At 42.1% G+C, this 22,455-nt stretch overlaps 1 protein-coding gene across 2 annotated transcripts; it reads right to left on the bottom strand.

The window, feature by feature from the left end:
* Window positions 1-607: 607 nt before the first annotated feature.
* On the bottom strand, window positions 608-22,447 carry LOC119658867 (serine/threonine-protein kinase/endoribonuclease IRE1). Of its 2 annotated transcripts, XR_005250293.1 has the most exons (10): window positions 22,170-22,447; window positions 21,970-22,084; window positions 10,074-10,517; window positions 9,788-10,010; window positions 8,658-9,721; window positions 2,731-2,921; window positions 2,516-2,674; window positions 2,137-2,451; window positions 1,339-2,074; window positions 608-884 (listed from the first exon to the last, which is right to left on the bottom strand). XR_005250293.1 is itself a non-coding variant. In XM_038066625.1 (9 exons), exons 1-9 carry the CDS (start codon window positions 22,236-22,238, stop codon window positions 1,508-1,510), a joined length of 3,147 nt encoding a protein of 1,048 aa, XP_037922553.1. In that variant the 5' UTR covers window positions 22,239-22,447; the 3' UTR covers window positions 608-1,507. The 2 variants fall into 2 exon arrangements, 1 of the variants encoding a protein (XP_037922553.1); XM_038066625.1 differs by having other exon boundaries at window positions 608-2,074.
* Window positions 22,448-22,455: the final 8 nt, after the last annotated feature.

The following is a 22,455-nucleotide window of genomic DNA, read 5'->3' as shown; positions in this document are numbered from 1 at the left end:
GAGACATCCAACCTCCAGATGCAGATGATTCCTAGCATCTAATAGCAAAAACGATCTCGAGCAACTTGTCCAAAAATGGAATGAGCGCCTCATGCAACACAGTCTCATATTGAATCTAAACAAAACTGAATTTTTGACGACCGACCCCCTGAAACAGGCAGTGATCTGCCCAGAACTGAGTTTAAATACTTTGGGTCAATGTTATCAGCCAATGGAGAACTGCGTTATGAAATTGCTTCACGCATTAACGTGTCTTGCGGTAATGGAGACAAAGACGTTGCGTTGGACTAGTGGCGTGACACGTTTTGATCACATCCGAAATGAGGATATCCGCGATCGTTATGGGGTTGCACCGATCGTGGAAAAATTGCGAGAGAGGCATCTTCGATGGTATGGGCACGCAAACGAGAATTCACTTGTCGAAATTGGTCTGAACATCGAAGTCGATGGTAAACGACCAAAAGGTAGGCCGAAAAGGGCTTCATACGCTGGTTGGGGATTTAAAAGCCTCGAGACTGCATCCAGATCAGACATCTGATAGAGCCAAATGGCGAAACCGATCACAACGAGCCGACCCCGCTTGTTAATGGGGCAAAGAGTGAAGAAAAACAAGATTCATTATTTGTAAATTAAATATTATTTATTTTTCATTCATTTCTCTAAAACGATATAAACTTTACAATAAATTTTAATTTATTAAGTTAAAAAGTTTTGTTATCACAGATAAAAAGTGCAAAAACGATATCAAAGACGCACAAAAGACAACACATACAAAATATGTGTTACACAGCAAGTTCTATACTTTATGACTCCATAATTGGAACATTTCTTATTTCGTGATTTTCGTTTCAATTCGGGTGTGAGGATGCCTCAATATTGGTCGACTATACAAAAAAGAATTATATTTAATAAAATAATAAACTAAAGCCACTGTACAACTAGAATGTTTTGAAAAGGAGACGAGCGGACGTTGTAGAAAATCTGTGAAGATTGAATGGAAAGTTGTACCCCAAAAGTTCGTTGGAACTGACCCAGAAAACGAACGAAAAACTTCATAAGACATTTGTGTTGACAGGAATGTGAAGAATTCAGACCGCTCGTCCACTTTGGCTAAATATCTAAAAGGAACAGGGTTTTCCAATGGCAGATGAATATGATTGAAAACGAGAAATGTAAACCGTAATATCCTGGAACACGAATATTTTCCTATTCCTACCGAAAAACTTGAGCACTGGTCCCGGAACCAACATAACTATAACGTAAACGAAAAACTTGATTTATCTGCCATTGTACGAGTAAACTAACAATAAAAACCGTACATAAAACTCAGGACATTACTCTTTGCTATCGCTCGCGCTGCCGCTTCTAAAAGTTTAAATATCACAAAATGTGATTTTATATTTAAAACGAGCCGTCCCTGAATGCTTTTGTTGTATATTTCTCATAAAATCATGTTGAACGTTTAGATTTCTCCAAGCTTTCTTTAAAATACTAAAAAAGTTCGTGTTCAATTTTGAGCATCGTCAGATTTGGGTATCCGCCAAACAAAATTCTCAATTGTTTGGGTAGGCCTTGGTCGAAAGTTACTACTGCGATTTCGGAATCTGTTGAAGTTCCCATAACCAGAATCGTCCGGTTGCATTCCCATCCGATTCGGTGGATCAAAATTCGCAAAGTTGTCATTTTGATTTCTTCGAAAATTGTAAACCCCCTTGCGGTTCTGTTTTTGCACTTTATTATCTTTTGGGGTATTGTCTTGCTGCTTTTTGGCAGGGCTATTGCCGGCCGATGCGTTTCCACTGTTTGCCCCCGGTGGCGCATTTTTGGCAATTATTTTAGGACTATCGACAAATTCAACGTCGTCGGTTTTCCTATAAAAATATTCAGGCCGTGTGAACTTGTAATGTGGGTCGTAATACGACCTGAAAGGATTCTCGTGTGAGCAAATGCTCAGGGAATGATAAGTGTGGGATAGTAAATGGGGAAATCGTTGAATCCAGTAGTTGGTGAATTCATGAGGAATTGCCCCCAGAATTTTTTGAACGTCTTCAGTCAACTCATGATAATGATGTCTCTGTTAAATAGAAATAAGTCAAAGCAAAGCGGAACACTTGAACCGGAAATCCTGGAACCCACCTTATTTCTTACTGCACGCAGCAAATCTCGCACACTCTCCTCCATGTAGCCACGATATTTCCGCAGATCTGCTGTGATTTCTGTATCCAAATGCAAATGCCAACTTCTTCGAACAATCTCTCGCCCATTTTTCTCCAATGTTTTCAGCGGATCAGTACTGAATGTCAGTTTTTCCACGCGATCGCTGACATCTTGCAGAAATGCTAAGATTTTCTTTTGATTCCAGAAAAATGGATGCTGCAAAATCGCACGAGTCGGAGGTCGCTTCAGAGAATCATGGTTTATCATATCTGCAATTAACTCCTGAGCTAACACCTAAATAACAGAGTTAAAAATAATTTAGCGAACACCACTTTCACAAGATAATAAGTGTTCTTACATTTTCACTTTGTACATCATCTGCCATGAGATAATCGAGATCATACTCTCCCGACAGAATATTCGCTTGGCGTTTAAGGTTATCTCCAAATGGATGACGCCCGTCAGTGAGTACGTAGTAAAACACACAGCCCAAGGAGAATATATCGACTGACGTTGTCTACAAAATTAACACATTTAAATCTGATCTTTTCACAACATTTTGATAAAACTTACAGTTCTTTGCCCCTTGACCATTTCGGGAGCAATCCAACCTTCTGTCCCTGTAATTCCAGAGCGTCTTGAAAAACTGGTTTTGCCGTAGTTGAGCTTTTTACATAAGCCAAAATCAGATATCATAGCCCGAACGGAATTATTCACATCCGGTAAAGAAAGTAAAACGTTTTGTGGCTTGATATCTCTGTGAACTAAACGGAAAAAAAGTTCAATTAGATCGGAAACTAGATAGTTTGAGCAAATTTATGAAAATTAGGCATATTGCACGCCAAATCATGCAATATATGGTGGGAACCATAAGAGAATCCTGAAATAAGTCGCGAAAGGAAAATAGAAAAATAACAAAGACTGCTTCCCCGAAATTGCCGAAAGCGCACAGGCATCACAGGTTACACTTAATCGTAGCCATGTCGAAATGTTAATAAGCCTGAGAAAAATGAGGACACACCAGAATATAGCGAGACACTCCTAACGCCGAAATAAAGTCTTCTGGAAATTAAAAGTAGATTAAATGACAAAGAACCAGAACTAATCGAGGTCCTTGAACTGCATGTGAAAATTGTGCTAAACACGTTCATCGGGTTTCTCTAAGCTGTCAGTTGTTGGAGGTGATTCCTACTCGGATTATATAATCACCATACATTAGTGTGGGTGCGTAAAACTCCTCATAGTCGAGAAGTTAATTCGGTTATTCTGGTCCCAAGCCGAAATGAAACAAAAGCCTTTGCAACAACATGCCTAATACTACGAGGGGGGACCCATAAGTTCCGGGAATTACGCTGTGGTGGGGAGGGAGAGTGGGAGAACTTATTGTTTGACCACATGTCCGTTAGTATTACGCCACCTGCGTCAGTGTGCGAAGTTGTGTCGCTGTGAGTGCATCGGTTCCCCTGTGAAATTTTTTTAGTAAAACAACTTTTTACATTTCGACGAAAACGTAATTTAGATTGTCGAGAACAACGAGAAAATCGGCTGCAAAAACTATTGTAATGCTTAAGATTGCTTATGGAGATGCTGCCTTAAGTAAAACCAGAGTTTACGATTTGTTTCCACGTTTTAAAAATGGAGAAATGTCTATTGAAGACCAACTTCGTTCAGGACGCCCCTCAACGTCAAGAACTGATAAAAATCAATGCCCTCGTTCGTGAAGACCGTCGCCGAACCATTGATCAACTCTGTGAGATGTCGGGAATGTCATGGAGTTCAATTCAGAGAATTTTATTCGAAGAGAAGGGTTGCAGCCAAATTCGTCCCGCACCTTCTCACAAATGAGCAAAGGGAGCGTCCACTTCAGGCATGTTTTGAGCTTCAAAATCAGCTCGAAGAGGACCCTGAATTTTTTTCGAAGCTGATTACTGGTGATGAATCGTGACGCTATGGATACGACTCAAAAAGAATATGAAAGGAAAACGTTTTGCCCCTGTGGAGGAGGTGAAACAAAAATCGCAGGAAGGACATCCCGATGAGTGAATTTAAAAAAATTTTTGAACAATGGAAAAATCGTTTGGAGAAGTGCGTTGTAGTCAAAGGCAAATACTTTGAAGGTAATCAAAATTTGGTGTAAAAATATTGTAAAATAAAGAAGTTATGACGAAATTCCCGTTTTTGGGTCCCCCTTCGTATATATAGCAAGTAAAGAAAAATAAAGAAATTAGAGAAAGTGGTAAAGAAAGTACAAGCAATTGATCAGCATATCTAGAATAATTCCAACACACTATAATCTTACCTACACTTTCCTGGTGCCATATTACCATGATAGGCCGCCAAGGAAGTGCATTTAATGTCGCTAACTAATGAAGATGCCACAAAATATGTCCTAATAAGATGTGCACCGATGTCATTGGCAAACCTTAGTTCTGGCGAAAAATGAGCAAGAGTTCTTAATGCAAGGGCGGTGTGAGAATATAAGTAAGATAGTCGAACATAAGCAAGCCAGGAAAACCTGCAAGAGTAGCCACTACACAGTCAACACTCAACATTGGAAGGCTCATTGCCAGCAAGGAGCGCATCTTGCAAGAGAGCTCCGGAAGGGATATCATATTGATACCTGCGTTCTACAGGAAACTGATGAACTGGTACTTAGCATTGCGACACGAAGCATGAACACCACAAGAACGACTATAAACCACTCTTCTTTGGTAGCCCACGCAATCAATATAGTGTCACTATTTTATCCCTGACCTCCCAACGTCGATAAACAAATAATGAAGGTCACTATCGTTTCAGCAAGCGATACCATCCATTTCTGCAACGCGTTCAGGCCCTAGATAGGTTAACCAGACGCGAAGAAAGAGCTCTTTCGACAACTGGCTCAAAACAAAGATCTGCGCAGCACGACTATATTCCTTGGCTGACCACAAGGTCGAACTCTACGAGATCATCACACCTCAACATTTTCCATTAAACGGCATTCGGTGCATTAAACACACCAGCCATGGTGGCAATTTCATAACAAAATAAGCGGAATGACCTTTTCTGTTGAGGACGCTAGGAGTCCTGAGTCCGCACCCACTTGGTGGCGATTCGGACCACTTGGGAAGCAACTTACTTCCTCTTTGGTAGTCCACAGTCTTCTCTTTTTTGAGTTAAACCCAAGTTTTCAAAAAAAGAACGAAAAAGCTGACTGACAGTTTCGTCCAGGGATCAGGACTACCAGCATCCTCAACAAAAAATTTACTTCGGCCTGGCTTAGGTCTGGACTTATGACGGATTTCATCATCATCAACGGCGCAACAACCGGTATCCGGTCTAGGCCTGCCTTAATAAGGAACTCCAGACATCCCGGTTTTGCGCCGAGGTCCACCAATTCGATATCCCTAAAAGCTGTCTGGCGTCCTGGCCCACGCCATCGCTCCATCTTAGGCAGGGTCTGCCTCGTCTTCTTTTCCTACCATAGATATTGCCCTTATAGACTTTCCTGGCTGGATCATCCTCATCCATACGGATTAAGTGACTCATCCACCGTAACCTATTGAGCCGGATTTTATCCACAACCGAACGGTCATGGTATCGCTCATAGGCGGATTTCATTTGAATATAATTCGTACCCATTACATGTTTGCGATTTTATTTAAGTGGAGCGATTACCATCTGTCGTTACTTCTGGTCACGCTGCTTCCAGGGCAGAGGTGAGGCAGCGTCTGCTGAGTTGCCTCTGCCCTGGACGAAACCGTCAGTCAGCTTTTTCGTTCTTTTTCGGAAAGAGCTTACTCATACAATTGCTAACTATCAAAACCATTGAAACCGAAATTGCGCCATGGTATTTACATGCTGCTCCCAAGCCCAGGTAAGGGAGTGGGGTTTAAGGCAACGTACTTTCTACCACCCTTAACAAAACGAAAGTAAATTGTTGAAATCCTGGAAAAAGATAAAGTATAGTTGGAGTTACTCCACTTAAAGAAGTTCTTCACCGCATGCGCTCCGCAGATAGGTGGACCTGATGCCGAGAAAGATGGCTGGCAGCTTCTAGAAGCAAAAACCTGTAACGCGCCTGCCGATGACTATATCATCATTGCGGGCGATCTTAACAGTCCTGTGGGCCATAAAGCAGACGGCAACAGATGTCATTGAGAAAAGGGTTTGAAGCACGCAATAAGGGTGGCGAGTGTCTATTGTCCGAACACTCATAAAATTATATCTGTCTTTCATTTTTCTACATTTTATAGCGGGAACATTCTGGAACAAACTTAAAAACACGATACACAAAGCGGCCTATGCAACCCTCAGGGTCACCAAACTAGTTAAGCAGTTCATCAACCAAGGTTTTGGAATGATGATGTCCAAATGAAGGTCCGTGAAAAGAAACGTCTCTACCATAAGTTTCTCGATGATAATACACCGACCAATTAGCAAATTTACAAGAATGCCAAACGGGAAGCAAACAAAGCATTTGCTATTACCGGAGCGACCCATTACAAAGATATTTACGATAAACTGAACACTCAATTCGATCTGAGTGAAATTATGCGGTGTTTCCAACGATTAATTATCTGAAATAATAAAAACTTTATTTTTCTTTCTTTCTTTCTTTCTTTTTCGTTAGTGTGAATATTTATTCTTGCAAATACCGATATTTCGGCAACCACTTCTTCCATCACGGCTCAGCACCTGCAGTACGTCAAGGAGGATCTGGCCAGACCAAGTCCCAATTGCGAGAGCTTTTGTGCACCAGGCACTGACCTTTAGGGGCATTGCCGCCAGACTCGGCATACCTTACAATTTCCATTGTCAAAGTTGCGGAGAGAAGGGAGAACCCCGCAAGCACTTCCTTTGAAAATGCCCAACTAGGCACCTAGGCTATGGACACTAGGTAAACAATCCTTCAGATACCCCAAAGAGATTGAGCTCCTCGCTAATGCCTTCCTACAAACCCCATACGTGCCCCTTCACATGCATGCAAATTTCAAATTATAATAGTTCACATAACCGTCTTGTCGCAGCATCTAAACAAAAGAAATGTGACCGCTCACTTTTTTTCTAGCAGGAAAGAACACCGAAGCTCAAGTGCATGATTGTTTCAGTTGCATGACAAAAAAACAATTCTGTGTTGTACAATTATAGTCCATAATAAAGGGAGATTATTATTTAAACCAGTCTAGTGCTTCTGTGTAATCCTCCCGGAACATTCTCGGGGCTCTGCCGGAAAATAATTTAAATCAGTCGAATCTACTTCGTAGGAAGCCCTATAAGGGGCATCTCGCCGTCTGCATACTTTCTTCCATTTACGGAAAGTGTATGATCGCGTTCCGTCAAAACTCATCTTCTCTGCATAGAGTTGAACGAATTCATCCACTGCGACAAAGTACCCTACCGCGACCCAAGGAGCAGAGTTCGAAATATGGGGGATACATTAAATTTGCTCTGTATATCCGCCGATGTTTTCAAAACGGGTCATTGCTCGCCACTTTCCATTGTCCTGTAGTTTCCAGTTCTGGACGATCACCAAAGACAACGAATGCCGCTCCACAATTATAAAAATACAGATCATGCGCCAGATCAGCGACGTCACTCGATATAGCGTCCGCTGCATTATGGAAAAGTTATGAAGAACGCGCCTTCAATGGTACGAACATATCGTCTACGCTGATGGCAAGTTGCTGGCTAATGATTGAGGAGCCCTGAGTTAGCATCCCCTTGATGAAGAACTGGACCAATTGGGAAAAATTCTCCCCTTTTTTTGTCCACGGATCCCTCTTTTCGGGTTAAGTACTCAAAAGCCCTACCGATCCAGCTATTGAGCGACACAAAGGCTGAAGAAAAAGGAAAAATCGAGAGGCCGAGAGTTTACCGATAATTTTCGTCACGTTAGACTAACCATTAACATCTGATTATTGGCCACTGGCTGTAAATTATTCCACTATTTTAGTAGCAGAATAAGTAAAATACATTTGACTCCCCCAAGCGCATGAAATAATGGTTAGCTCGTTTATCCCTAGTGAAGATGATGGGCAATATCGGGGAAACAAGCTACCAGAAGGAAAATTACCCTTTCAACTAATTATTTGAGATAAGCGGCTGCATTTTTAGAACAAGTTGAGATCAGGCAGCGTTCATCATCGCCGATTTTTATTTCTGATAAATATATAATATGCTTCCGGCATTTGCAAAACGGTAAGTGCTTGTTTTTATTATAACGTGGAATTCGGCCAAACGAAAAGTATTAGACGATTCCCGGTGAAGGTATTGATGGCAGAACTCAGGAAAATTGACGAACAGTCAAATTCATTTTCAAAAACCAAGACGAAATTCGTGATCACTAACTTGGATCAAAAAAAAAAAAATCGGTATATCCGTTTTTGTGCAAAAAAAGGAGCGAATGTATAATATTATTTAGAGAAAAGTAAACAGGAAACCGAAAAATGAAATGAAAAAATGCACACGCTGATATCAAGATATGAAATGTAAAGTGAAGATAAACGCATATTTACCTATATTCAATGAATGCAGATGATTTAATCCGCTTGTCGCCTGTTTCAACACCTCTCTCACATTAATCTGTTGCCTCAGTTGTTCTGCTATCGCTCCTTCCGTATAATCCTGCAACGTTGCAGCGCAAAGTTCCACTGCAATATATCGGAATTGTCTATCTTGTTCAGTGCAAAAGTACCGCACTACATTTTCATGTGCATCACTTTCCCGGAGCAATGTCACTTCACGATCTGCAAACGTAAAACATTCCGGCAACAAACGTTTCACTGCAACTTTGCGTTTCTCAAATGTCCCTTTAAAAACAAAAGTGCCTTCGCAACCTTTGCCGAGCAATTCGTTGCAATTGAATGAAATTTTCCCAACTTGAACTTCACCATCGCCCAAGTCAATTAGATCCTGATAGTTCACATTACTGCTCCCGGAGCTTCGATTCATTGATTGCGACCCGTGTTGACTATGACGCAGCTCGCGGACAGTGCTCCACATATACCAGAACATAGTCAGGACCGTAACGATGAGGACGAGAACGATCTGGTGTAGGAGGCCACTTTGTTTGTCTGTCAGCCACGCCTTCGAATCAGTAAAAATCTTCTTGATGTATATCCGCATAAGAAAGATCTTTTCGTTGTGGGTGTCGTTCGATTTGTTTGTTGGTCGTTCTGAGTTCGAATAACTTTCATCGGTTTGAACCCCAATTGAATTGGTTTTGCCGCCGTCGACGAGAATGAAATCAGTTGCTTTGAGCAGTTCCATATTTGTTATAGTCGCGAGCTCTCTATTATCTACATTACGAGTACTTGAAGGCATCAACGAAATTTTAATATCTTCGCTTGTTTTGGGCATCTGATAATGGCCGAGAACAATAATATTTCGGTTCTTCTCTTTCTCCTTCTCTAGTAGGTCATTTAAATAAACCAAATTCTGATCGCTTGGCTTAAGCGTTTTATGTGGACCTTCGATAAGTTTCACGGGCGGATCTGACGAAATTGTGGCAGTGTTCTTATCAACTAAGGATGGGAGGGCGTAAAGTCCGAAAGGATGCTCTCCAATGTACAAAGATTGACTGTTAAATGTAGAAATATCAATAAAAATTTCCAAATCCGAAAAAATATAAATTTAGATTACTTACAATAATTTGATGTCATTCGTGTTCCCATCTTTGGCATCCTCAACTACGTTTCGAAGAGTCTCATCTGATACTGTGGTAAAAGGCACACTAAGCAACCCTTCCTTACTCAGAAGGAATGCTGCAATCACAGGACTTGATAAATCTTTCTGCCAAATGAATTTTCCATGCTTTCGATCCAGAGTTGCTGTCAGTCCACTGGAGCTCGCCGTTAAATGCAGATATTCTATTTAATAAAATTATGATAAAAAAATCTTTTCGAAATCAAAGCTACTCATTCTCTATTTACCATAATCACTAGAAATTTCCGGAGCCATCGAATGTGATGAATAATCAAAAAATGTAATATTCCAGGGTTTGGTGTTTTTATCCTTCGAGAGGCTGTCAAACATCATAACAGTATACTGGGTTCTACCCAAATATACTGAACGGGATGTAGCCCAGCCAATAGACTCATGAGATTTTATATGCCCGTCTACGTTTTCGAATCCCATGAGCTTTTCACGACGACCCGTTTTGGGATCGATAAGAAACCAGGAGTCGCTCTTCTTACCAGAATAGAGGATTCCATCAGATGAACGACATGGCGCATTAGCGACAAGTTGTGGAATCGTATACGGGAGCTTTTTCAAGTCGCCCATGTCTCCTAGTTGGTAGAGGCTTCCATCTCTTGGATCGGGCAAATATTGTGGAACAGGAAAATCAGTTTGCGACGTTGATTTAATGGCTGGCTCTGTCAAAAATAAAAAGCCAGAAAATTTAGTTATTAACTTAAAATTGTGCTGTGCAAAAACAAGCTACGGAGGAAAAAATAAAAAATAGAGTTCAAGAGAAACAAGTCGGGAAACCGGAAGCTGCACGCTTCAGGTACGAAAGGTTTTGTGCATTTCTTAGTACGTAGCAGATAATATATGCATATATTATGTGAGAATATCCACTTTCGGATGATATTGACATTCATAGTCTTGAATTTGCAAAGAAGCGACAACTTTGACGTATTATAATTTTGTTAGTAATAGTGCGATTTCCACCAAACTTGGTAAGATCATGCTCTATGTTATATCCTATATTGTTGCGAAATTTCGTGGTCCTAGCATGAACATAAGGGGGGGGGGGAATTACTAAAAATTATAGTAATATACTATTATTAACTTTATTTGTGCAGATATCAGTATGGAAGATATTTCGGAGCCCAGGCACCATATAGTAGCAGCCTCTTGATTTTTTTCAGATTTTTCGGTTTGGTAGTTTCTGAGAATGGCCCCCGTAAAGGAATGGTCACTTTCAACCCCCCGCCCTCCCCACCTTTTCAACAAATGTCAAAACTAAGACCGTCCTCGAAAAGTACTAACTGAGACCTTTAATTTGATACCCCACATGACTATATTTGATGAAAAAAAAATTTACACCCCCCTTTTGCATGTATGGGGACCCCCCCTTAAATTCGTCATTAAAGGATGTAATTCACTGCATGCGTGAGCGTTCACAGTTCCCAGCTTTCTACCAAATTTGGTGTCAATCGCTGCGACCGTCTCCGAGAAAAATGCGTGTGACGGACAGACAGACAGCAGACAGACAGACAGACAGACAGACAGACGGACAGACGGACAGACGGACAGACGGACAGACAGACAGACAGACAGACAGACAGACGGTAAACCGATTTTAATAAGGTTTTGTGTTTACACAAAACCTTAAAAATTGATGTCCTCAATCGATTGCATCGATTTGGAGAGGTGAAAGAGCTCATAGCATGACATTTTCGCAGTTACTGGTTATGAATGACGTATCAATCATTACTTCTGCCTTTATGGATAGTAGAACACATCAAGCGCCTTTCTTCTTTTTCTTTCGGTTCAATGACGGCATCCGTCAGTTCTTTACACCTTATCATAAAGCACTGTAGCCATCGATTTTCCTTTTGAATATCCTTTTGGGTATTATCGCGTGTATGGAGATCGGTAGCTGAACGCATATATAATACCACAAAAGTGATATCACTTTAAGGGGGTCATCCCGTGTGTCGGGTTGGAGAAATCGATTTTTTTTTGCATGAATTGTATCTATATATAGTGGAGAATATGTGGGCAAAGGGATTTTCCGATATTCCAAGTCCTTCAGAAATTACAGCGTTAAACAGGTAAGGAGTTTGCAGCCGCGGCTAGAGTACTCGATGAGAAAGAGCATTGAATCGTTTTTTACCTGTTAGTTTTTTATCTGAGCCTTATAAATTTGAACACAGGTATAAATATAGAAAGATGGAAAACCAATCAATTGTCTAAACTTATTTGCTGTTTGGAATAAAAAGGATAATCCAGTCTAGAGTGAACACTGAAAGGCGTTCAAGTTATACTCAGTTATATTTTGCTGTAAGTATTGTGCTGTTTGTGTGTTCAGTGATTTTTTTAAATGGATCGTACGAAGGGAGATCGTTTTAACGTTCAACGTCATGCTCGCATTAAAAAACGAGTATTTCATGGGAATCGATAGTTATCAGAGAAGAAAAAGGACTTCGCATCAACATCGGCAAAGAAACTTTTAGCAAGCATGAACATGGATGTTCGAATTGCGACAAGTTTTGTATATTGTATATTGGATTTGCTGAAGTTTTCTCCGGTATTTCTGCAAATTTCGGCAAATAATAAAATATACGTAGTAGTAAAAAAGGAATGCGTAGGACATGTCGAGAAAAGAATGGGAACGCGGCTTAGAAATGCAAAGAAGAATCACAAAGGCATTGGTGGAAAAGGGGCTGGAAAACTTACTGATAAGAACCTCACTACATTTTTTGGGCTGGCTATGCGTTGACACACAAATTCGATAGATGGAATGAAGCAAGAAATTTGGGAAACTTTCTTCCATAAATGTTCTACAGATGAAAATCCTCAGCATCAAAATTGTCCAGCAGGCGAGGACAGTTGGTGCAAATGGCGCAAAGCGGAAGTTAAGGAGAACTGGATAGTTTTCACCATGAGAAGGCACCTATGACTCAAGAAGTTCAAACAGTCATCAAACCAATCTACGAAGATTTGTCACGAGATGATCTCTTGAACAGATGTTTAGGAGCAGAGACCCAGAATAACAATGAGTCGTTAAATGCATTGATCTGAACTTTCGCTCCTAAAAACCTTCATTCTAGGGTCAAAGTCGTAGAAATAGCCACTTTTCTGGCTGTAATTATTTTCAATGAAGGATTCAATGGCATTCTCAAAATCCTAGTGACAATGGGATGTCAAATTGGTCACATATGTCAGGTTTATGCCGACCGCCGTAATGAAGCGCGAATTTGGCGGGCCGAACGACGATCGACTGACCTCGCTAAAAGAGCCACAATTGACACCAGAGAGCACCAATCGGCCTTACAAGACTTTTCTGAAGAAACGGAGGGTGCTCTCTATGGACCAGGTATAGCAGATTAATGGTGAGCTAAAATTTTACTGTTGATAATCACATTTAAATTTTCAAATGCGCTTTTCTCGAAACTGTATCTTGAAAATCGGCTGCCACCATAGCTCAAAATCTATCCAACCAAATTCTTTGAAATTTTCACGGCTTCTTTAGTACATATTTCTACGGTCCGCAAACTAGGATAATTGCAATCAGACGGGTAGTTTTTTTTTTATTCATAAAAAAAGCCGTAAAAAAACACCAAAATCCACAAAATTAAGTTTAAAAGCCCACCAAAAATTTACCTTTTAATATTTTCTAATTATCCTAGTTTGCGGACCGTGGAATATTGTTCACATTAAAACGCCGTTTAGTTTTTTTCCCTTAATAAATACAGCGCCCTCCAGCGTGGCAGCAGAAAAAGACCTTTTTTTGGAAATGGGTTCATAAATTAACACCTATTCCGAAAACTAGCTACGAAATCAAGCTGAAAAATTTATCACATATATTAGAGATATCAATAAACATATGGTGAAAAAATCACGTTTCTATCTTTATCCAGCCCTTCAAAATAATTTTTCAAAAAAAGGCAAAAAAAACGGCCTTCACACGGGATGACCCCCTTAAAGTGTATTATCACATTACTATCACCGGGCGCGATCCGAATAGCACCAAACATCACTTAAAATTACAACATTACTTGATATCACATCGCCACCCTAATACTATACTACCTAATACTATATACAGTAGAGATTAACAAAATTGAAGACTCGTACAAGTTAAATATACGGAAAAGTTAACTAGGCTTCCACCACCACAGGAAACTCTAGAAACTTAACTTTTTCGTCAACTTTTTAAAGTTCTTCATTCAATTTCATTTTGTGTCGATTGTCATTGTTAGGATGTTCTTTTTCTTTATTCTGTATGTTCAGAAGTGGGGTCAACTCCTCGTGAGCGGTTGCATCACTCTATTTCATCAAAGGCTCTAATCTAGATGCAGTCACGAGGCGTTCAAACCACCATCCAGGGTATGAAGCCACCGTTGTTTCGGCTGCCTTTTTGGTCGCTTACCATCGACTTCGATATTCACATCAGTCTTGGCAAGTGAATTCTCATTAACGCGAATTACATGACCATATCATCAAAGACGCCGAGGGTTGCAAAGACCACTTTGTGGATTATACCTTTCATTTGGTTCCACAATTCTTCCAATTCGTAATGGTAACTAATTGCATAAATGAGATCATTTCTTCTTTCTTCTCACGAAATGGCAACCATTTAAGGCACGGTGGGCCAGTGCATTCCTCACGCTGTTTCATCGGTGGCTTGAATCGCAGGACGCCAATCAACGGCCGATGTTAAGGTGCGACGGTCTCTTAGGAAACGGCTTCGCAGCCAATGACGGTAGTAAAATGTCGGCGTCTTGTGAGAATATAATCGATTTACGTTTTACTGTTCCGACTATAAAATGTAGGAAGATAAGATAATCGTTTGATGAACCATGTATTCGTAATTACAAGGCCATGGGTGACCGCAAAATCGACTATACTCGTCACGCTCATTATGCGATGACACCTGTTACCGTCTACCTTTCACCCATATATTAAGCACGCCGGCAATGATGATATAGTCGTCAGCAGGCACGGTGCACGTTGTAAACCCTTGCCCATTTCTCGACAGGACCGAGGCCCGCCCTGGCGCGTGGGTTGAGGTTGTAACTCAACCCGAGCATTTTGTTTTAATGAAATTGGATGCATTTGCGTGGTCGGCCTGGGGCAGAACCTGTTACCAAGAGAGATCAAGTAGGATTTACATAGTGGAATCATTCCAACTATACTTTATTTATCTCTTTCCTTGATCTCAGCATTTTATTTTCGATTTATTGTTGTACTTGATTTACCATCCGTCTGGAACTGCACCAATCTTTTACCTGGCATGTAGTAAATGTGACATCTTCCACCACCACCAGAGTTTTTGGGAAAATTTACATTCATATGCAACTGGTATGTATCTTATAGCTCTGAATTATTCGCGGGTGTCATTTTTCTATATTGCTATTTCGTTGACTATAATTTTATCAGCGACTTACTTCTGAAAAAAAAAGCGAAAACACGCCAATGCAAGATCCAAATCAAGGAGATACATAAGCGTCCCAACTAAAGAAAATCCACGACTTGGCCGCGCGACATATCTGTCATGTACACGGAGTCGCGATCGAGAAAAGGAAATCTCTTTAGGTCTCAGGCGTTTATGAGGCGCGAACCCTTAAAATCCCCTAGTCGCAATATGGATAATTAATACATAATTTGTCGCCCGCATATACGAAAATTTAGGAGGACTTGCCTTTGGTGTTGGCTGGCAGCGCTCTATCTAGTTAGAATGTTGTTGATTCTAATCCACGCTGTTGTCATTGTCTTTCTTAGGACTCCCAGGTTGAGCATAACTTTCGGTCTCTACTTTGCTTGAAGCCGGGGAATATTTGGTGAACAACGATGTTAAATTTCCAGCACTTGGTTGATCATAAATAGCTAGTCAATTTCCTATTGGAACTTGTTTCCTTTGGGCAAAAGGTGTGATCTACCCTATCTACATAGGGCAGATCACACGTTTTGCCCACTCCTGAAATATTTGCTTTTGGTTCCAGATAAAAACAACCAAATTATAAATTCTTCTTATGGTCCGTTGATCATCTATAATAATTTGATGATTTCAGCAAAGATGTACATAGTTTTAAATTGATTACCACGTCCCAGGTTTTCCGCTACTTTGTAGGTTTGTCTTGTAACTCGAAAAGCTGTTATTAATTCTATTTGGTTCATGGTCAAAATGCTCACATTTCTTTTAGTTTAGTATCTTGTTAGCTGCTCATTTCCGACAGTCCCGTAGATGGCATCAACGACGGCTTTCCACGACGACGAATAGCTTAAGCGGTAAACGGAACATTTCACCATGGACCTTAACCGTATATATCTGATTAACTTTTACCCCTTGTGGATGAAGTGGTTAGTGACCGTAACATACGGATATGGACTACTAGTTCAAACAAAAATGAAATTATTTCAGCCATCCTGTTATCCCTGCCAAACTGCTTCTTCCATCCATCCATAAATCCTGAAAATCTGGGATCATTCTCAATGCGTGGAAGAAGGGGGGATGACCATTAAGATTCCGAAGAAAGGCACCCGTTACGAATGCGACAATTAGAAAAGTATTTGCGTGTTCCTTACCGTCAAAAATATTGCGAAAAAAAATATCCTGGAACGCATTAAAGAATATCTCAAAAGCTTGATGGACAAGGAGCAGGGTAGGTTATGCTCTGAATTCTCCTCCCTCCCCTCCCCCCTCCCGACCACATCAACACCCTTCGAATCATTCTGGAGAAGTGTTCGAAGTTCAGATCTCCGCTTCACCTACTCTTCATGTATTTCGAGAAAGCTTTCCACCCAACTGAAGGTTGTTATCAGAGCGAAATATGACGGTACCAAATGTCGCGAGCAGCATCGAGGTAAAATTTTAGAAGAATTTGAAGTTGAAAGCGTGAAGTGCTCTGTGAGCTGAGGCTTAAGAATAAACACATAGTTTTCCCTGCTTGTTGTAAAAGACGACTAAAGGGGGTTCGAAACTCTACTACTATCGAAGCGTCAACAACGTCTCGGATAGTGACCGACCTCATGCCGAAGATTTTTGTCTATCGAAAACGGACTCTTACTCGTTTCTGGGTTGTGGGCACGGTACTCGATAATGATATCGAGGGTCCCCAGAATGCTCACTTTCTCCAACTCCAGCAAGAATTCCAAAGATATAAGCTGGACATACATGGAAGTAAGATGGTAGAACTCTGGAGAGTACTCCTCTCCCCCTTGCCCCGCTTATAACACTGTACTTTTGCACTCTGGAAAGGCAAGTGGTAGTAAAGCTACCGCAAGACGCACTTTTTTTACCTGGGAGCCGATTTCTGACAAGATTCTGACTGCACCAACGGAGATTTTCGATATAGTGGAGAGAGATGCTTTCTACGAACAATTACATGCGCAGTTCAAGAGAGGCTTCCTAAAAATGACATTTGATCTTGATGGATGGCCTGAATGGCAAGATGGGTCTGAAAGCATTTTGCTCGGACATGTGATGGAGGAAACACGGTCTTGACGACCATAAAGATAAGGGTGGGAGCTTTATTGATCTCTTCCATTTCCTCCCCCACTGGTTAATGATGGAAAATATGATTCTTTTCAGTGGAGCGACTCATCTCGACTCACTCTCTTAGCTGAGTCGACTCAAAAGAGCGCCTCAAAAGTCGGCATTATTTTCACTTCGCTCATAGCACTTTGAGCAAAATTTCATATCGAAAACTTAAAAATCAGCTTAAAACAATAAAACACATATAAATTAATTTCAGAATAAACAATTGGACTAATATATTGTGATCCTTACTTCCTCGAGAAAGTGATTCGTGATGTTGAGGTAAATGCAAGAGGCACGATCCTCTTTAAATCCACCCAATTACTGGCCTATGCTGACGACATTGACATCATGGGAAGAACCACCCGAGACGTACAAACTGCCTTCATCCAGATCAAGCAGGCGGCGCGAGATCTTGGGCTGGACATCAATGAAGGCAAGACAAAGTATATGGTGGCAACGTCAACATCGAAAACCAACCAACCAACAACATCAAAACGCACTGGTCAAACAGGAAGAATAAATATAGGAGAATACAACTTTGAGACCGTTGATAATTTCTCCTATCTAGGGTCGAAAACACAACTGATAACGGCTACGGCGATGAAATCCGCGCACGGTTACGATAGCCAACAGAGCGGAGCATTTTTTGTAAACTATTTCATTTAAAATGTTCCGCTCTGTTGGCTACCGAATTCAGAAAATCAAAAAAATGAAGAAAAAAATCAAAAAGATTACTCCGCCTCCCTAAGGAAAGGCGACAATTGCGGGCTACGTCATGAAGCGAAATCCACTATCCCAAGATAGCCGACGGGTGAGTCGCTCCGAAAGCACTTAAAGCAGAACAGTAGAGGAAGAGTGCGAGCATCGTAGACAATTCTGGAAGGAGTTAAGCGCACCAAGATGTGAATAGCAACCATACGAGTAAATTGTTAATAGTGATACACTTCGATGCTCTGATGTATACACGCGCTGTCTTCCATCCACGCTGCTTCATCTGAAGTATGATGGACGACTGGCCATAGTGGCCTAATGGACAACCACCAGTTCCATGTTTTACGTTAGTGTTGCTTGTGATGTCTTATGTATTGTGTTGCCCGCAGAGCGATAGCTGACTGGTTGAAAGGATTCATTGCGATTCTCCTCATCGGGCCAATTCCAATTGACTAAATGGAAAGTGCCGCCCCCATGAGGAGGGCGGTCAGACCCGAGCCTACATTGGGACTTATTCGAATTGGCTCTCACGGAAGGTTATATGGTATCATGGAAACCGAGATGGCCCTATGAGAGTATATGCTCCAGGAGAATTTCTGGAGGATGTGCTCTCAGGCAGGTTATTTGCGTTTGGCCCCCTTGTGGGATGATGTTGATTATGCCCATATCAGGGCAGATTCCTTGTCGGCTCAACTGTGAGGTTGCGCTGTACAACTCGGGCACGGTACCCCTTAGTTGCGGCAGATGTATTAGATAGGCCCCGCATCCACTGGTATGAATGCTGAGTCTGTACTCAGTATAAATAAGTACCGTTGTGCCAGCAACGGCAGGGCTCTGATTATGATCTTCAAATCAATCCGTGTCCGAAGAGGAGGGTGGTATTATGCCTACACGGCGGATAATAATAATAATCATTGGCGCAAAAATCCATATTGGAAGAAGTGCCTTGAAGCCTTGAAGTGTGTTAGAGAACTTCATTCAAGACCGTAACGGTACACTACAGTTTGACTCGGGAACTCATTCAAAACTGGGTCGACTGGTATCCGACATCCAGTCACGATAACAAATCCCTCTGCCACCAGTGATGCGCCTTGCTTTCACAGTCAGTCAGTTCTTGTCAATTCAACAACGATCTCAGGCGGATTATTTAAATCCCTTTGCTCAGGAGAATAGTTCTTCCACTGGATCATATAAGTTGTCGTTACTGAGTCTTGTGGGTCCAAGCTCATGCAAATGAAGGCAAGCGATCATAAAATGACCCCTTTTAATGCCAAAACCGGCGCCCCTCTTGTTACGAATATCCAGGAAACTGCTCTGATATCTACCACTAATCGCAATGTGGTCAAGTTAACTGTTCGTGCGTTGCTTGTCAGTTGAAACCCAACTGACCGCCACAAGATCCACGCTTACTTCTCGCAGGCTTCCGTGAGTACAAAACAGAGAGGATCGCTTTTCAGAGTTGTACAAACTAACCATGCTTAACCTCAGAATATGAAGCTTGGGGCGCTGGAAATTCAATCCAAGTTGGAGGCAGCGAGTATTACGTTGCATTTTTGTCGATGCTGATGAGGAAGGAGTAACACGAAAGTCCTGGGGGTTTAACGTGAGTACCTGCCGTGAAGGCTTAATCCCACGGTACTCTTCGGAGACGGATTGATTTTGGGACTACAATCAGAGCCCCGCCATGCAAGCACAGCGGTTCTGGTTTATACTGAGTGCAGGCTTAGCATTCATACCAGTGGATGCGAGGCCTATCTAACACCTCTGCCGCAACTAAGGGTTACGGAACCCGAGTTGTACAGCGCAACTCCACGCTTGAGCTCCGAGGAGCTCTGCCCGCGATGTAGGCATAACCACAACCACCATGAAACTCCCACTAGGGGGCCAACCGCAAATAACCGGGCCGAGAGCACATCCTCCAGGATTTCTCCTGGAGCATATGCTCTCAGAGGGCCATCCCGGTTCCCACGATACCAGATAACCTCCGGTGAGGCTTCGTGGCAGAGCCACTTCAGATGAGTTCCTTGCAGACTCGGGTCTGATGGCCCTCCTCGAGTACGTGGGGACGGAACTCCCCAATGGGTTAACTGGAATCAGCCCGAGGCGGAGAACCGCAACGGAACCTTTAACCAGCTAACTACCGCTCTGCGTACAACACAACACAAAGGACATCACAAGACAACACTAACACCAAACACACAAAACTGGTGGCTGACCACCACGGCCACTAGGCCATTCGCCCATCAACTGCAAGCGAAGCAGCGTCGAGGAGCGCCTTCCTTCGTCGGAAGGCAGCACTCGCGAATGCATTAGCGGGTTTAAGCGTCCCACTGCTAGCTAGGTACTGGCTAACATCGTAGATACCGTTGAATGCGTGAACGCCCATGTCGTCTAGATTGCGGATGTCACTGTACGCTGGACAGACACAGAGAACATGTAACCAGTCCTCCGAGTCGGCCCCACACAAAACACAGCCCTGACTGGAGGCAAGGTTGCGCTTGAAGAGGACTCATTCAAGCTACCATGCCCAGTCAGGAGGAAGCCCATCTAAAGCCCGAAGTCCACAACGGAACTTCCTCTGGCAGACACATTCCTAACGTACTTATACGTGACCCGACCTTCCCCACAGGAAGCAGTAACAGGAAGAAGAGGAGCCTCCCTTAAAAAGCTATCACGTTCCAAAGTGGGGCTGGCTTCATATCATTAATAAAAGGCTTGGGTGGGAGCAACCGCTTCCTCTTTCCACTGGAGTGAGAGCAGGGCGTTGAAAACCGTGACCATTTTTTTCTCAAGCATGTCGTTCTCGTTCTTAATCAAGAAACAAACACCAAACCTCACTTTCGAATAAGCAACGAATTTTCCTCAACCAGAATGCAAAATAGATGCATCTTATTTTGACCCACAAACGACGATCTCATAGCTAAAGGTATGCCAAGCCACAACAGCGCACAGCACAATCAGAACGGATACAATGTCGACATCATGGATTCTCCGAATCACCTTCAATTACGTATCTGTAAATCATGAGATCACGCTGATCAGAAGGGTGCCCATGGGGCACAACAACAGGCAGAGCTGCAGTTATCATCTAACTTGTTTCGCCGAGATCTTCAGCAAATACGATCTAGAGACGGCGTGTACCATGCAATATTATTTTATATCTCCCAGTACTGAAATGCACGAATTTGCCCACCGTTTCAGAGCATCAGATTACAAATGGAACCCCATGCACCATCCTCAGTTAATATAACAAAGCAACCGCAGACAATCGCCTGTAAAAACCATTTAATAAAGTGCCTTGCCCTGATTGCAACTTCAAAGCTCAGATTTTCCTACGCGTACACGCCAATTACAACCCACCAATAAAGCGATCACACTTGTAAGCATTGCAGAACTTCTTATCGCTCCAACATTGCACAAATTGGCAAACAAACTACATCACATTTAGCGCTCTTATCGGCAGCTTCGCAAAATTACTAAATGCAAACCGGCGCTATCTCTCGAAGATGTTCTGCTATTTGCTCCTAAGCGAAAACAAATGTTAACGTGGTACCCAAGAGTAATGTCGCTAATATTATTAGAAACAGAGCTGATAAGAAGCGGAGCCAACTGGGCAGCACGTAGCTGTGCCTAAAATATCCACATGTGCCCAACAAATGGTATTTTCTGGATTCAAAAGCGACTAAACTCGTATTCGCCACGGAATAATTATCCAGATAACGACCGAGACGTGCTTAAAGACTTTAGATTTATCTCTAATTCTTATTGGCCATGATTACTGATAAGTCTCAAGAAATTGGGGACGATGTGGCCATTTCGGCGGAAGCAAGTCGGGCTTCCAATCAAGGTCTGATAAAAGATTTAGAGGACTATCGGCTTCATAGTGTAGGGCGTGCACTCACCGTCATCAATTGTCCACCGAATCTCACTCGTTAGCGGGTCTATCGCCGTGAGTCCGCCCCCTAAAGTCGAGAACACGAGCAAGGTCTCCTCGTCCCGCGCCAAATCCGTGCAATCCTGAAAAGCATGAAGGATCCCATGTCAGTCCGCCCCTACATCAGACGGTCCACTCAAGCGATGTCCTTGAGCGCGCCATACGTACCTCTTTTTCCGCTGATGCAACAGCGACCAAAAGCAAGTTAACACACAACAAGAGCAACAATTGCCGCATTGTTTGTGCTGGTCAAAAAGTTCCACAACAACGAGCAGTATTTGGACGAATAAATATCAACAAAACAATTTTAAATTAGTGCAAAATACTTGCGACCTGCGCTGGGCCGGCTTCTTTACATTTTACTTTATCGCTAAAATAATTTATGCGAATATTTTCCGACGCATTTGCAACTTTTTTTCTCTTGCTCACGAACTTGCTGTTTAGATAAATGTGA

Source organism: Hermetia illucens, chromosome 6 (genome assembly GCF_905115235.1).
Source record: "Hermetia illucens chromosome 6, iHerIll2.2.curated.20191125, whole genome shotgun sequence".
Taxonomy (NCBI): domain Eukaryota; kingdom Metazoa; phylum Arthropoda; class Insecta; order Diptera; family Stratiomyidae; genus Hermetia; species Hermetia illucens.
The sequence above is the reverse complement of the archived record's forward strand: the minus strand, read 5'-3'. Positions and strand labels throughout refer to the sequence as shown.